The sequence below is a fragment of the Ipomoea triloba genome, chromosome 9 (assembly GCF_003576645.1).
Source record: "Ipomoea triloba cultivar NCNSP0323 chromosome 9, ASM357664v1".
Lineage (NCBI taxonomy): Eukaryota > Viridiplantae > Streptophyta > Magnoliopsida > Solanales > Convolvulaceae > Ipomoea > Ipomoea triloba.
Window position 1 is genome coordinate 16,185,341 of NC_044924.1, and position 17,464 is coordinate 16,202,804.

General features: G+C 40.3%; 1 protein-coding gene across 3 annotated transcripts; it reads right to left on the bottom strand.

The window, feature by feature from the left end:
* Nucleotides 1–15,868: 15,868 nt before the first annotated feature.
* Nucleotides 15,869–17,464, bottom strand: LOC116030624. 3 transcript variants are annotated; one of them, XM_031272931.1, is made up of 3 exons: nt 17,255–17,464; nt 16,404–17,102; nt 15,869–16,301 (listed from the first exon to the last, which is right to left on the bottom strand). In XM_031272931.1, the coding sequence occupies exons 2-3, from the start codon at nt 17,099–17,101 to the stop codon at nt 16,286–16,288; spliced, it is 714 nt and encodes a 237-aa protein (XP_031128791.1). In that variant the 5' UTR covers nt 17,102; nt 17,255–17,464; the 3' UTR covers nt 15,869–16,285. The 3 variants fall into 3 exon arrangements, with proteins under 3 accessions (XP_031128791.1, XP_031128790.1, XP_031128789.1); XM_031272930.1 differs by having other exon boundaries at nt 16,404–17,147; XM_031272929.1 differs by having other exon boundaries at nt 16,404–17,464.

Here is a 17,464-nt window from a genome sequence, read left to right on the forward strand (position 1 = left end):
GGCTTCCATTAATTGATGGCCATGATGGGTGTGGCTGCTTTGGTTGGGAATTCTACTCAAACTCCGCACACTCATTTGTGGGCCTTGGAAATTTCTCTAATGGGTTGTTGACCCAATTGCAAGATTTCCTTCAAAACATTTTTTGTTGACTAGTTGCCAATAAACTTATGCTCTAACAATTTATGTACAAAAATAATGTACTTTTTATTTATGGTCTACACAGTTGTGTGAATCATGGTCCATGCAATAATGATTGAAGCACTCTTAAATGAAAGGTTATGATTCCAGCCTTAGTGAGAATACCACATTCTAATAGAGTTAGTAGTACTCAAAAAAATATTTTTTATTGACAAAAATGTGTAAACTTTTTGTAACTAACAATTTTAATCAAACTTTTTAAGGATGATTGAAATACATTTTTCAATAGTTAGTAAATCGAAAAAATATATATATAACACTTAGAAACTATGAGAGAAGATTGTATTATTAAGTGATCATTGTTTCACGATTATTGGATAAGATTAGGCTTTAACATCAGACGGGTTCGGACGGTTCGGATTTGAGAACCTTCCACCCGATCGGATATCGGAAACCCTTATTTCACCCCATATCCATGCATTTTGACCAGCCCAACCCATCAGATATATTAACTTCGGATTTTAGACGGATTGGGTTGAATTTCTATTTTATTCGGATTGCAAAAAAAAAAAAAAAAAAAAAAAAAAAAAAAAAAACAAAATAGCTAACAACTTAAAGTACTAAACTACTATTTAAAGTACAATTTTTACTACTTACAATTTACAATTTACACTTTACAGGCCAAATTTTTCAAAGTTCAAACAAACAACTTAAAAATTGAAAGTTAAAAGTTAAAGCTAAGTAGCTAACAACTTAAAGCTTACAGCTTACAACTTAGAAGTTATCTTAATACAAAAAATTAATTACAATTTACAAGTTGACAAAATCATCATTCATTCAGCACTCAAGCATTACTCATTACTCATTACTCAATACTCAGCAACTCAACAATTAACATTCCTCATCTTCCTGCTCAATTTGCAAACTTAAAGCACATTTATATACATGAAAAATCACACTTTAACAGTTCACTTAGAAATAAAAATAGGCTCAGATTGCTTTGTTTTTAGATCAAGTTAAGATTGGGGGCAAATTGCTTCTTAAGTTTTGGATCAAAACCCAAAACTCGAGCAACATACCAACCCAAAATTTGATTCAGACCAGGTGGAAGCATCATCATAGCCAAAGAAAAATAAATGAAGAAGGGAGAATGATAATACCGGATCAAATTTGCTATAAATGCATACTAAACTAATATTATTATACCTGAAGCAGAGTGAAAGCTTTCAAGGGCCTAAGGATTCAAGGCAGTAACAAGTTAATTGTTGTCAAGCTAATGAAGCCATTTTCATATGTCATGTGCTCATTACTCATATCATAACTCATAACAGATTATCAGAATTCAGAAGATAACTGATAGGGATAAAATCTTCATCAATGTATTCCGATCTACCGGTCTTTCTGTGCGTATCGGTCTACTTCCTTGCTTAAATTACCCCGCTCATTTTACCGGTCTCCAAAGGCGGTTAAGTCGTCATCCCGCCCTTGATCGGGATCTCATTAGGCTAAAGTCCTAACCAATTCGGGACTCCCACTTGGCTTCCAGACGCTGGGCCGTTGCGCAGGGCGGTGCATGTTCGACACGCGTAGTACATGCCGCTGGTTCGGGACCTTTCCCGAGGCCACCTATAAAAGGCGCATTTATTGCTGGCAAGTGGACTTTTGGCTGTTTAATCTTGAGAATAGTCAAAGAGACCGGGAACCTCTGACCCACTGTCACATAGACCGGTTTCGCATAGGGTATTCCTACTTGTACCCGATTGAGTATTAATACAGAGTATTTCATTTGTACATCCGTATATTACTTTATCATTTTGGCGCCGTCTATGGGGACCGAATAATCTAAGCCGATCATTTCATCCCGCTTTTCGGTCTCCGACATTGTACCCATACATGGACTACTTCGCCGCTGCTAACCCGGAGCAAGAGGCACCATCGGACATTCGGTCTCGGCTCAGTTCCCGCGACGAGCCGAACAACATGGCCGGGGCACCAACCCTCGACCCGGTCAACATTATCCATCATCCCCAAGCATTTCCTATCCTCGTCGGGTCGATCCCTTATCAATACCTGCGCGTACCCGAACATGTAGTGGTGGCCTAATTCACCGCGTTTTTACGCACAACCGTTCGCTCAACCTTTTCCGTTCCAGCCAGTGTCGCCCGTTCAGTTGCAGGTCCCTCAACCTGAGACTACAATGATCGGGGGTGCCGCGATCGCCACACTCGGACTAAGAAGAGCTCACTCCGAGAGGCGTTTAGTGTCGTCCCGTTTGCACGAGCCGATCCCTGCGCACCGCTCGACCCTCTCCCAGTTGAGCGGATCTGGGGCCCCACACCCCGCTAACTGGGAAGAGCCACCGAGGGCGAGCGCTTTTGATCGGTTGGATTTGCCAACTCCTAGCGACGGGGACTCCAGCGAGGCCAACTCTTCCAACTCTCGGCGCCACCGCCACCGAGATACTGCCCGTCAGTCCGGCCTCTCCCGCGGAATACTTAATCAGGTGCGCGCCGAGTTCAATAGGTAGAAACAAGAGCAAGTCGATGGCAGACCGGCCGACAGAGCCAGCAACCTGCTACGAACGCCCTTCACTCAGGAGATCATGAGCCAGCTCTACCCCATTGACTTGCGCGTCCCCGGTGATAAAGATTACGCTGGTATGTCGGACCCCGAGCAGCATGTTAACTCGTATTACGGAAACATGCTCATGATGGGGGTGTTGGAGGCCGTCATGTGCCGAGCCTTTTACTCCACGTTGACCGGGAAGGCGGTAGAGTGGTTCAAAACTTTAGAACCAGAATCAATCTCCAACTTCCGAGAGTTAGCCCAGAGGTTCGTCCAGCGCTTTGCTATGTCTAAAACGATAAAGAAACATTTTTCCCACCTCGAGAATGCCAAGCAGCTGGAGGGTGAACCGCTCTCTGTCTTCATCGAACGATGGAAAATCGCGATGACTGAAATCCAGCAGGTTGACGATGTCACGGCCACGAACCTGTTACTGTCTTCTCTACAAGCAGGGAACTTGTACCAGGACCTTATCCTTCGGCCACCGCTCTGCTATGAAGACGCCTTGCGCAAGGTAGTCGACCACGTCACCGCCACGGAGGCGAACTCGGCTAAGAGGATGATGGAGACAGGCGGAATAACCAACGGCAAAACGACCGGGACGGAAATCCAATCTATACACCGTTAAGTAGACCGGTGGCAGAGGTGTTGCAATACGCCCAAGCTTGTCACATGATCCAGTTGCCCGAACCATCAAAAGACGGCCCGGACAAAGACAAATATTGAGCGTACCACCGTAACCGGGGACATGACACTGAAGAATGCCACGTGCTAAAGGGTTTGATCGAGGATTTGTTACAGACCGACGAGTTGGCGCAGTCCGCCGAGAAGAAAAAGAAAGGTCGACGAGGGTGGAAGAAGTTTTTCAAGAAGGATAAGGACAAAAAGGAAAAAGACTCCAAGCAAGATCGAGAGCCCTCCCCCGTCCGGTTCGAAGCAAGCTATCCACGTGATTTTCGGTGGACCAGAAGGCGACGACAGTGTAGAAGGACGCTGTAATTGGGCCCGGGACCTACACGTCGGCCTCGTGGAGGAGGCTAACCCCGAGAAAAGGCCGAGGTTAGAACCGATAACGGTCATGGAGGGCTCTCGTTAGAGCTGCCTTAAGTCACTCTCCCTCCTTGGATTGCTCGGCAGGCTGCTCTTTGGCGACCTCTGCCGATTATCCAGCAGAGGCCTCGGCAACCGCACCAGAAACCTGCTCGGTGACCTCAAAGAAGGGGGGCGGCCCGGGGTCAGGAACGTTTTCGGGCAGTACGGCCAGGAGCTTGGGAAGGTCGTCCGCATCGACCGAAGCCTCTAAGGCCGCCCGGACGTCGTTTTGCATTGCGTGTCGACCACTGGTGAAGGCCCAAGTCCCGTACGTGTACATCAGGTCCTCACCGACCGGTGTTTTGGACATCGCGCTGAGGACCGCTTCGGCGGTCTTAAGCCCCTGGCAGATGTGCTTGGCCAGCAGGTCGGCGTCCACTAGCAGTCGTTCGCTGAACTTGGCCCGTTCAAGAGTCGTCTTCTCAGCGTCCTCGGCCGCCTTCAGTTTCGCCTCCAGGTCCTTGATCTTCTAGTCCCGCTTCACCAGGGCCTTCTTGAGCGGGCCGACCTCCTTCCGATGGATTTCGTCACCGTCTTTCGCCCGAAAGAACAGGTCGGTGACCAAATGGGCCATTTGATTAGGAGGCAGAAATGTTAGGAGGCCGGTGCGTAAAAAGCAAAAGACCGGGCGATAAGATCACTCACCTGTATTAAGTCCCGGGCGATACGCTCGCCGACCAAGTCGGTCGACCCCCACTAATTTGTTCTAGGGAGGTGCCGCTGCACAGGTCTTGGTCAGTAGGGCGGCCGGGGATTCATCCCCGTGCTTCAGGAGCACGTCAATAACCAGCGTCATAGAGCCCGAGCCGTCCCGACGAGAGCGCTTGATCAGTGCGACTTCCTTGATCTCGGTTTCCTTTTCCTTGCCACGCTTGGTGGCCTGGGAAGCATCTTTCTCGCTAGTCGGGCTAGCGGGACGGGTTGTGGTGAGTGGAAGCCCGGAGGGAACTGGGGCTTCAGTGCCTTGGCTACCGGCCTTGCCGAATTACCCTTCTTCGCCCCTAGGCTGATCTTCGCGGTCGGGGCGGGATGACAGGCTGATACTGGAAAGCTCCTCATCGCTGCAAAGAGAAAACCCAAATTAGGTAATAAACGATTGCCTTTGACCGGGAGGCTACCTACCGTCGATACGATGAGTCGCGACAAACCTGACTGGCTAGATGCGGGAGGGGACCCGCTGCGACGGTGATAACCGCCCTCTTAGGAGTGTATTTCTCTCCTAGGTCGTAGTTGCGTTATTGAGGGCCCGAGTTGGCGCTAGCTGAGTGTGCTCGGTCACATGTGACGGCCATTCGCAGTCGACCGGGAGAGGCCTTGGGTACCTAACCGAGAAGACCCGATCCTTCCACCCTCTATTGTTGTCAGGGAGATGAAGGATCTTGCAGAAGTGACCTCGGGACTGGGTGCAGAGCACCCCTCCCCCGTGCTTCGGAGATAAGAGTCGGACCGATAAAAGGAACCGAAAGAGTTCCAGGGTGACCGGGAGGTTGTGACGACCATAGATTTGTGGAAAGCACGCTATGGTGCGGTGCGCGTTCGGGCTGATCTGCCCGGGCAACACCCCATAATATTTCATGAAGCCCAGAAGGAAGAGCTGAAACGGGAACGTTAGGGGGGCTTTTAGAGAGTCCAAATGCATCCCAAGCCAGTCCCCTTGAGTCCAAATCATGTTGAACTTGACGATCCCGGACAAAAGGGCCGACGCTTCTTCGATCTCGCCCTGAGTAAGGAGGCTGGTGTGTTGTCGTAGGCCGTCACTACTTAAGAAAAACCTCCCGGTTGACGTTGAAGGCGTAGAGTGGGCTGGCAGCCCAGCGAGCCAGTTTATGTTCCTAAGGGTCGCTAGGGGAGGTTTGCCCCGACTTGGGGTCCCCGGTTCCGTTGAGAGGGGCTCCGTCATGGGTCGAGACTCAGCATCAGTAGCAAGGTCGGCCAGGAGAGCGTTGGGGTTTGAGTTGGTAGGCCGGGAAGGTCCCTCGAGTTCCCTCGAGTATGCCTCTATATCGTTTATTACGAAGTTGTATGACGAGACCGTGAATGACCCGATCTCGGACTAGCTCATGGCTGTACCTCGCAAAGACGAAAAGACGCCTTACTAAGGGCAGCCTAGGACGAAAAATAAGCAGGAACAAAATGACTAAGACTAAAGAAAAGGTAGGTCGAATGGTCAGTACCTGCTAGAGGAGAAACGAGTCATAGAGCAAGCTCGATTTCGGGTTGGCAGGAGCTCTGATGAACGGGAAGCTTTGGCTCGTAAACTAAAGGTTTCGTAAAAGCGTAAACTCGTGGTGGACCCCGTATTTATAGGCGGCGTAAAAGCAACGTGACGGTTCGCTTCCCCATAACCCCGGCGCTATTTCCTAGGGACCATCCGAGCGCAACACGTGTCGATTAGGGCTGACGTCGTCCCTCACGTCATCCCGTGAAACTTATTCGAGTTTCAGGGCGGGATCGGGTCCGGGGCCTAATCATGTAGCCCAGCCTCCGTCTCCTCGAGAGTCGTCAGAGACCGGGCTAGGGGGCTAATTGATAGGGATAAAATCCCGATCTATGTATTCCGGTCCACCGGTCTTTCTGTGCGTACCGGTCTATTTTCGCCCACCGGTCTACTTCCTTGCTTAAATTACCCCGCTCATTTTACCGGTCTCCAAAGGCCAGTTAAGTCGTCATCCCGCCCTTGATCGGGATCTCATTCGGCTAAAGTCCTGACCAATTCGGGACTCCCACTTGGATTTCGCACGCTGGGCCGTCGCGTAGGCCGGTGCATGTTCGACACGCGTAGTACATGCCGCTGGTCCGAGACCTTTCTCGAGGCCACCTATAAAAGGCGCATTTATTGCTGGCAGGTGAACTTTTGGCTATTTAATCTTGAGAATAGTCAAAGAAACCAGGAACCTCTAACCCACTGCCACGTAGACCGGTTTCGCATAGGGTATTCCTACTTGTATCCGATTAGTATTAATACAGAGTATTTCATTTGTACATCCGTATATTACTTTATCAATAACAAAAATCAAGAATAACATATTAATATAAACTGTAGAGTAGAATGAATGAACATTACTGCAATTGTTGGAAGGGATGAACTAGTTCCTGTAGGACCAACACTCCTAACTCCACCTTGGCAACTCTGTAAATAAAAAACATATAACGATTAAAACTTAAAAGTGAATAAGGAATAACATAAAAAAAAAAGAAGAAAAAGAAAAAAAAAAAAGAGGTTTACCTTTTTCAAGCCTTTTATAGTCACCAATATTTTCCTCAATTTGTATTGGTTGATTTGGTAATCTCAACCAATCATGTGTACAAATTAAGGCTTCTACAATTTTAGAAGTTAAATCTTAAATGCATCTAACACTCTACCACTTGTAGAAAAACCAGATTTAGAAGCCATAGTAGATATTGGTACTGCCAGAATATCCCTTGCCATTTTGAAAGAATGGACAATCTCTCACTATTTACCTTCCACCATATAAAGATATCAAAATCATCATTATCTTCCACAATACTCTCACTCAAATATATTTGCAGCTCAGTCTGTTTAAGGCTTCCACCACTCTCCATTCTTTGCCTTTTAAGTTCACTTTTCAACCTAGATTGTGGCCTACCAATAGTAGTACACTGCAAATTCGCTGGTTGAGAAGGCTGGGCAGTAGAAGGTTCACTACTTACACTCATAAAGTATGTGGCTTCATAATCATTGAACAGCTCAACCATTGCAGATTGAACCTTAGCAAAACTTTCTTTACTTTTATCTTCACCATAAAGTTGAGTAAACTGGTGAGGCATATACTCAACTTTATCTCTAGGGTCCAATATATTGGCAAAGAATATTAGACAGTTCATTTTTTCAAGGTCCCCCCAATATTTTTCAAACTTATTTTTCATTTGGGACCCAATTACCCGTACAAAAATAAAACAAACACATATTTTAATTTTTTTACACATTAAAAATTAACACAAACGCAGAAAAACATATTTAAATTTATTTAACAGATTTGTATTTACCTTTTCACTCCCAGAATCAGCCCCAATCATGTCATCTAACATGCAACTAAGATCAGAGATCTCATTGAAGAAAGTGTTAGATGTCACATAAAGAGAATCAGAAATTCTCACAGTCATCTCATAAAAACTTTTCAGCAAAGTTACCAAACTTTTCACCTCACACCAATCTAGAAGAGTTGGCACAGATTCACCTAGGTTAGTAGAAAAGGAGGAATCATTCTCCTTATATGCTTCAAACACTCTCTGGTACTGGATAGTAGTGTTGAGCATCATATAAGTGCTATTCCATCTGGTAGGAACATCCAGCTGCAAAGTTGATTTGGCTTCCACCCCAATAAGATCAGCAAGATCTCTAAATTTTTTTAGCCTTGCAGAGTTGTAGGGGAGCTCCTAACCATCTTAATGCATCTATTACCCTCTTAAAAGAACTGTCAGCAAACTTCAACCCATCTTGCACTACAAGATTAAGAATATGGGCTATACACCTCATGTGCATGTACTTAGACCTAACAGAAGTGCTACCCCAAGACACCAGTTTACTTTTGAAAAACCCCATGGCAGTATCATTGGAAGAGGCATGGTCAACTGTGACAGTGAAAACCTTCCTAATACCCCACTCAACCAGACAACTCTCCAATGCCTTGGCTATATATATACTCCCCCCTATGAGATGAAACAGGGACAAATGCTATGATTTTTTTTGTTGAGCTTCCACTAATCATCAATGAAATGTGCAGTAATGCACATGTAATTTATCCTCTGTACAGATGTCCATGTGTAAAAGCAACATTGTGTACATCAATCATAGCAATATACAAACACAAATCATTCATAAACTCAAGAACCCTATGTTAGAGTTCTTCCCCTTTTTTGCAATAATCACAAATTAAGCATCAAGATAGATAATATAACCCTAACTCAAGCCCATAAACTAACTACTCATGATTAAATAGCATAAAGAACACAAAAACACAAGTAATAAACATAAATCTTGCAAAAGAAAGAGATAAAGGAAATAAAGTTTCTCTATTGAGATGGGAGGTAGAATCTTGAAATCCAAGCTTCAAATCAAAGATTACAAGCTGTAGGTGGCCTTTGGAACTGCCATATTTCACTGAAAATTGGCGAAAAGGTCACGGCCACACACACGGCCGTGTGGCTGGCCGTGAGGGTGGCCTCTAGAAATTGCATTTCTGAACTCTATGTAGTTTCTTTGACTTCTAGGCTATTTTTCACTCTTAAAACTATTTCATTGGACTTTGTGGTCTTCAACAAAGTTGTATCCCTTCAAGTTGGCTTTCTAATGGCGCAAAAATCACCTCATTTGGACATTCCTAGGCAGAGATGTGGTCCAATAACCGAATAGTGGTCGAAATGAGCGAAAATTGCAATGTCTTGATCTTTTGCTCTTCTTTTGTTTTGGTTTGCCTAAATGACCAAGAATATTGAAAATACCAATCTTAGTCTACCTTAGGAGTGATGCATCCATCTACATAGCTTCATATTTGGTCTCCATTTGACTCCAATGCCTACCAAAATGCATGAAAATACTCATCTTTGCTTCTAGTAAACAAAATGACTTAGTGAAAGGGAAAAAATATAGACAAATGTGCACTTATCATCAGGTTGGTTGGATATCAAAATATCTAACCCTATCTGAACTCCCTTCTCCTACGTCGTTTAACCTCGCGGTTCGAATATTGCCATTCGGATACAGTTCAGGTCGGATTGGCTTGATTCAGATTTCGAACTGGGCGGTTTTTTCGGGTATGGTCGGGTTTGCACAGCCCTAGACAAGATCCCTATTTATACGAATACTGGTTTTACATGTGTATTGCGCGACTGATTTAATATCCAATGTTTTTATTTAAATAAGTAATTCAAAGTATATTAATGCAAGATTATATATAAAAGGGTCATTATAGTTGGCATTAAAATTAATGTTTAATTTACACTTTTCTAAAAACAATTATCTAAATACTTATTGTAGTTGGTATTGTATTAGTTAGTAGATACTACTTTTGTTTATAATTACTCTAAGTTTTGTTAATTTGCTTTTGGATATGTTTGTCATTGGCTTTCGTCTTAATTGCTTGTCTACTACTTTTTTTTTTGGTAGTGTTTCATGTGCAATTCAGTTACTAGTGCTAGTTTGCTAAAAGAACAGATTCGATATAATTAGTTTTGTTACATTAAAGAAATAGATGCATGAAATCTCTTAGTTGATTCTCTTATACTAATATTTATAAAATTGACGCCGTCATTTTTTAGCGATTAGTCATCCTAGATGAATGGATCAACTTAGTCCACATTTATCACGAGAAACCTATTTCACAGTTGATCATGATTTTGTATATATATACACACGCACGCGCACACACGCACACACACACACACACATGTTTTGTGCCCCTAAAGATCCCCTCCCCCCAATGTGAAATCCATCGTAACATAGCTTATAACAATTGGATGTCATGAATTGGGGTCACACTAACATATTAGAAAAAAGGGTCAAATTGGCCCCTAAATCAACTAGATAATGCAATTGGGTCCCCTAAGTTAAAAAAATTACTCCATTCAAATCTCCTAAACTAGTAAAAAATTTTAATTAAGTCCAAATTAACTTGCTCAGTAGATTAACTCATCGTAGGTTTGACACATATCCTTATTTTATTTCATTTTTTTTAAAAAAAAACTTGTTATTCATTTATAAGAAATATATATATATATATATATATATATAAAGAGGAATACAACCATCGGTTGTTAGACGACAACCACAACTATCTAAGAAAGACGGTTATAGCCGTATGACCATCTTTCTTAGGCAATCGTGGTTATCATGACCGGACAACTGGTGGTTGCCATTGATTTTGCCTAAATTAACGTCCAGGATTAACATTAATTAAAGAAATGCGCGATGGTAATTTGGTCTTTTTACATCTAGGTCAATTTTAAGATGCGTGGTTTTCCTTCTTAAGGTGCGTAGTTTTTGTGCTTAAGGTGAGTGATTTTTGTAATGTGTGGCTTAAGGTGCAACAGGTGTTGAAAATTTAAGTGCGTCGATATAAAGCTTTATGTGTGTGGTTTTTCTTCTTAAGGTGCGTAATTTTTCTTCTTAAGGTGCATGGTTTGTGTGCTTAAGGTGAGTTAGTTGTTAAAACTTAAGGTGCGTTGGCCTAAAGCTTTAGGTGTGTGGTTTTCTTTCTTAAGGTGTGTAATTTGTATGCTTAAGGTGCGTCAGTTGTTGAAACTTAAGGTGCGCCATTTTAAAACTTTAGGTGTGTGGTTTGTATTCTTAAGGTGCTTTGTTTGTGTGCTTAAGATGCGTGGTTTGTGTACTTAAGGCGCGTCATTTTAAAACTTTAGGTGCATGATTTGTGTTCTTAAGGTGCTTTGTTTGTGTGCTTAAGGTGTGTGGTTTGTGTACTTAAGGTGCACCATTTTAATGCTTAAGGTGCGTCTTTTTGGGTTAACCGCACAACCGCACGGGAAGCTATATCCGCACTTAAACTCATCCATATATATATATATATATATAATAGAATAGAGATCAAATGCGGTGAATGTGTCCAGGTGAAAGATGCATGCAGTTGAACGATAGTCATTGATTTCACTAAAATCAACTATCCAGATTGATAGATTTAAAAAAAAAAATAACGCAGTGGCATTTTGGTCAAACTTAAGGTGCGTCATTTCTGTACTTAAGATGCGTCAGTTCTTTAATTGAGAACTTAAGGTGCGTTTTTGTTGAAACTTGAGGTGCGTTGTTTTACTTCTTAAGGTGCGTGGTTTGCCTTCTTAAGGTGCGTGGTTTTTGTGCATAAGGTGCGTCAGTTGTTGAAACTTAAGGTGCGCCAGTCTAAAGCTTTAGGTGTGTGGTTTTACTTCTTAAGGTGCGTGGTTTTCATTCTTATGGTGCGTGATTTATGTGTTTAAGGTGTTTCAGGGTTTCAACAAAAACGCACCTTAAGTTCTCAATTAAAGCTTTAGGTACGTTGTTTTAATTCTTAAGGTGCGTGGTTTGCCTTCTTAAGATGCGTGGTTGTTGAAACTTAAGGTGCGCTCTTTTAAAACTTTAGGTGCGTGATTTGTGTTCTTAAGATGCCTTATGTGTGTGCATAAAGTGCGTGGTTTGTGTACTTAAGGTGCACCATTTTAATGCTTAAGGTTAGGTGCGTGAATTCTACACTTAAAATGCGTCCTTTTGGTGTATGTTATCCGCACTTCCGCAAGGAAGTTATCTTCACACTTGATCCAGTCCATATATATATATAACGGATCAAGTGCGAAGAAAGCCTTAGGTGAAAATAGGGTTTAATCTCATCCATTGATTCAGTCCATATCAAGGGTCAGAATGAAGATATTTTAAAAAAACATGGTGGCATTATGGTAATTTTGTGTAAGTTAATTTTTTTGTATTTCAGAACATTTTTTCCTTCTTGCAAAACACAATGTTGTACCTTCAGAGCACACTGTTGTGCCTTACAACGCACACTGATGTGCCTTTCAAAACACATTAATTTTCTTACAGTACTCATTGTTAACCTTCTAGAGCACATCGTTGTGTCTTCGAAAAGTATATATATATTTTTTGCCTTAGAGTACACATTGTTGAGCCTTCTAGAGCACATTGTTGTGCCTTCGAAGTGCATATTGTTTTGCTTTGGACTAAACATTATTGAGCCTTCTAGAGCACATAAATTGTTGAGTCTTCGAGAGCACATTGTTGAGCCTTCCAAAGGTGGCAAACTTTCTTTAAAAAAAATAAGTTAATCTTGATCACACTAATTTGAGTTGAGTCTTGTTTGCTTGTTTATTATTTATTGTCGTTTATAATTTGTATTGAATATCCTATATTAAATTTAGTCTTTTTAATAATTGCTTCACATTTTTGTACCTTCCGGTGCACATTTTTGTCTTCCAGTGCATATTATTGTTCCTTCCAGAGCACGTTGTTCTGCCTTCCGATGCACATTATTGTTGTAGATCGTAGGTGACAAATATTTTTTTTAAAGAGGAGTTGATCTAAAGCTGAGATTCATCCGCATGTTTCATATATATATATATATATATATATATATATATATATATATATATATATATATATATATATATATATATATTGTTTATGCTAATTTAATAGCATTATTAACTCTCCCACTAATTACGTTACCTCATCCTAATTCTATGAATACAATTCACTCTTATAATTAATACTAGTTATCACACGCGCGTTGCTCGATTAAACCAATGTCCAATGCGTATTTTTAAATTAGTGTTCCTTAATTGGTTAAATTAGTCATATAATAATGAGAGAGAAAAAAATACTAAATTAATAAAAATCAAAGAAATAGTCTCGATGCTTATATATTTTAATAAAACATAACGAAATTGTAAATAGCTAAATTATAATTAAATTAAGTAGAAATAAATAAACATTTACATGGGATCGAGCAAATGATGTGTCATCATTGTCACTTGTTTGGACACCGGTCCGACCATTTAAAATCCATGTGTAATTGTATTTGTGATCAAGTACTTTATATTTCGTTCGGACAGGTTTGACAATGACATTTGAGATGATGTACCATTTGTTGGTTTGTAAAGTGATATCATACATTCCAATGTCATTATCAAACACTATTGATTGAACCTGAGTTCCTTGCATTTAGATATAGCATTTACAATGATTTTGGTGGTGAATGAGAGCATCTTCATAATAATAATAATACTAATAATGATAAAAATAAAATAATAATAATAATAATAATAAAAGGGAGAAATTTTTTACTATTTACTTAGAGTTTCATTCTCAAGGACGATGAGCATATACTTTTTCTCAAGCGTTTCAATAGCGTTTTTTGGTTCGTTTTTCTTAATGACATAAACTATACAACTTGTGCCCACAGTTTGTGTGTCAATATCAATTAACTCTACTACATTTGTCATGACTAATATCCTTGTGCCATGGAAATATGTTCATAAAGGATGTTATGAAATAATATAATGTGAACCACAACATAAATTCAAAAACTATAGATTAGGGAGTTAGGAGTAACTAAAATGTGTAGATTATAGAGGAATATAATGAGAACCACAACATTACATACAAGGATACAAGTATAGATTAACAGATTATACAATAGATATATTTACATAACAATATTGAAGTTATATTAATTAATGAGTATACCGTCATTGATTTTTTTTTTAAATTGTAATCATTATGAGTACAAATACAAATAATAGAATTAGCATGATATATAATATTTTGACAATCATACATATAGAATGTAAGTAGATGGTGTGTTGCAGAATATGTTATGTTTAGTTTTGGGTGAATACCAGTGAGAAGGGGAGGAATTTATATACTGTTGTTTTGGGTAGAATAATGGTTTAGTTAGGAATCTATACAAAATTGTATTATAGAATCCTATTAAAACTTCAATATTCTAATTTTAAGTTAGGAATCCATACAGAATTGTATTATAGAATATTGCCAATTTGTTTGAAAACTACAATAAAGAAACAAATTGCCTAAAGAATTTAATGTTAAACTTCCGTTATATTTAACCAAAAGAATTTGATAAAATTATAAATGATTAGGATATATTAGGAATTTAATTGGAGGTTGCACAATAAGAAGAACACAAAGTACAATATGTTATAGCAGATTATTACACTAACATTTTTTTACTTCCAGTTAGAAGTCTAACATTATTGACTGTTATTATAAGTGTAGATACAATAAAAGATATTTCAATCAGCCCCAATAAAGAGAAAAGGTTAATCTTATTGAGAATGAAAGTCATGTATGTACAAATTAAAAATTTAAGAGAGTGAAGGCCATAAAGAGAGAGCACAACGCAACGACTACAAAATGCTACGCTAAAAATACAAGTAATATAGGCAATCTAAATTAGTAATTTTTGTCGTTCTTTTTTTACTATGATTAAAAAACGAAGTTTACCTAGTGTAAAGTGTCTTAAGAAGTACTTTATATGAAAAAGGAAATGTGTCAAGCAATGATAAGGTCAACCATATGTTCAACAAATTTTAAAGAAGGAAATATTTGGCATGGGTTTTGACGATTTAGGATTAGTCTAGACCTAATGTATAATTAAAAAATAAAAATAAAAGTAAAAAAGGTGGCTTGAAAAATGTGGAATGTATCCATCCAGTTGCCTATGAAAACAATCTTGTGAAATGCTATAAAAAGAAGAGTCAAACACTCAAACAACTAGTACAATTGACCATCAACCTAATTAAACATACACTAATACCACCCCAGACCGTCCCGGCGTCCCTCAAGTCATGATGTACATTCCAAGTCATGTACTACAAGGATTTCTCTATCAATTTACTATTGCAACAGATCATTATTCATAAGACAAGTCGAGACAAGATGAAAATATAATATTTAAAAATGTAAAAGCATTATATATTTTTTCAAAATTATTACACTTTTCATTCTAATTAACACTTTATATATTTCTTATTAGTATTTACATTTTCCAGTATAAATATTACATTTTCATCTTAATCTGATCAGTCTAACAAGATCCGTGAAACGGACTCTACAAGTTTTTGTCGTAAGGATGAGATCAGGTGAAAAGACACATAAGTAAAAAATGGGGTGAGATCTGAGCCGTTGATCTGTCTAGATCAACGGTTGACTTATGCATTTGATAGTATAAATCGGTGCACTTAATAGTATATACTTATGTACTTTCAAAATCAGTTTAGGAAAAATGCAGTTACATTTTTATAATATATCTCCAACTTTGAAACGTGATTTAGAAATTAACAATCAATAAATATCAAAGATTATTATAATAAGTTAACAAGTTGGTTTATTTGAAACATTGTTTTAAACAGGACGTGCATTTTCCATTTCAGATCAATAGGCTTCATATAATGACAATCGAGTTTGCATCACATGAAATTTTATTTTTAGGTACAAATTGGTTTTCACAATAGAGATTGGCAAACACTCACTAAAAGGATATCAGATCAAACATATTATATTACAACCCAAATTAGCTACAAGCTAAGTAAGCCCGACTAAATTACTCCATATGCTAATTGATTAAATTTTCATACATTCACAAGAATCTGAATGGATAGCATGCATGTCGTACTAATTGATCGATCTTGTCCTGTAAAACATTTCACATATTTCTATGAAAATTCACCCCCAAAACAAACCATGTTTCTTCTCCTAAAAGGTTGAATCCCAATCTTAGAGCCCCCACACTCTGGCCGGACAGAATATGTGGGAGGGGGCAAATTCCACATGCACCACCACTGTCGAGTTTTAAACATTGGTCTCTTCTATCAAATACTACCTATTGAATCGGTGAATTAACTTCATGGGAGCACAAATTCTGTTTTCTAGCCTACCGATAACACACTAGAGTTGTTCTGATCTAAGCACATAAGAACTAATTTGTGATTTTGAATTGGTAATAATCCGTCGTCAGCTTATATCAACCCTGCAATACAATAATCAAACAAGTGTGCGTTATCTAGGTTATGAGTTAAGACAGTACTCCAACAGCTAATTACATTAATAAAGATACAATTAGGAATCATACAAGTTGAGCAGTTTAACGTGACATTTCCGGGAGGTGACGTCGGATATGTGTTTCAAGCTGAGAGCATTACAGCGCACGGTGACCCCAATGGGGCCGGTGCTCCAACCCCCCGAGAATCCTATTCCAATTCCTGTCTTCACTTCTGCGTTCACCTTCAGCGTCTTCCTTTTGAATCTGTCCCCCACATTTGTTGCGCTCTTCCCAAACAACAACTCCTTAGACCAAATCCTCACTTTCAACTCCCTCACATTCCCCGCTTTCTGCACAAAACCGCGCACGATGCCCTTCCCAAGGCTCATGTCCTCACTCCCGCCAGTGCCACCTCTCAATTCCAGCTTGGTCCGCCCGTACACCATTTTCAGCTGCTTGTTGGGGTTCTTCATCTCCACCCCGACGGTGCCTTGGGCGTTCAAGGAAGAGCCCCCGTCTGGGGAGTTGGTGACCGCGAATTTGGTGAAATCAAGGGAGGTGAGGTGGAAAACCGGCAGCTTGGGGTTGAACCACAGGAAGAAAATGGCCCCGCACATGATCAACAAGAGGATGGCGAATATGAGGAAAATGATGAAATAGCAACAACATCTGCAGCAGCAATTCCTGCGCTTTCGCCGTGGAGGGTAGAAGGACGGCGGCATTTGGATTGGGATGGAAGGGTCTCTGTAGCCTGGTGGCTTTTTCAGAGGCTTAATTGGTTCAGACATCCTATAACATAATATCGTATCAGCCCTCTATGCTCGCTTCAATTCTCTGCTAATTTAGTTAAATCCAATCGAGGATCATGTAAACAACAATTACATGAAAGAAAGATGCACGATATGCATGAACCCTAACTGAAACCCTGGAATAACACATACCGAGAATGACAATGCCATGCAAACCAAGCCGGCCTCACAATTAACACATCAACAAATTTCTTAAGGGACGACGAGGATGGAGTAACTGGAATTCTTGGAATTGATCAATTGGGAAAAGAATGGAGTGGGTAGCTGGTTGTTTCTTTTTCTATTTTTCTTTGAGGGTTTTTGGTGGGAGATGAGAGAGAGAAGATGAGGAGGGTGATCTGA

What these genes read in the sequence shown, in the direction of transcription:
- LOC116030624 (XM_031272931.1), bottom strand. Translation starts at nt 17,101, where the DNA reads ATGTCTGAACCAATTAAGCCTCTGAAAAAGCCACCAGGCTACAGAGAC.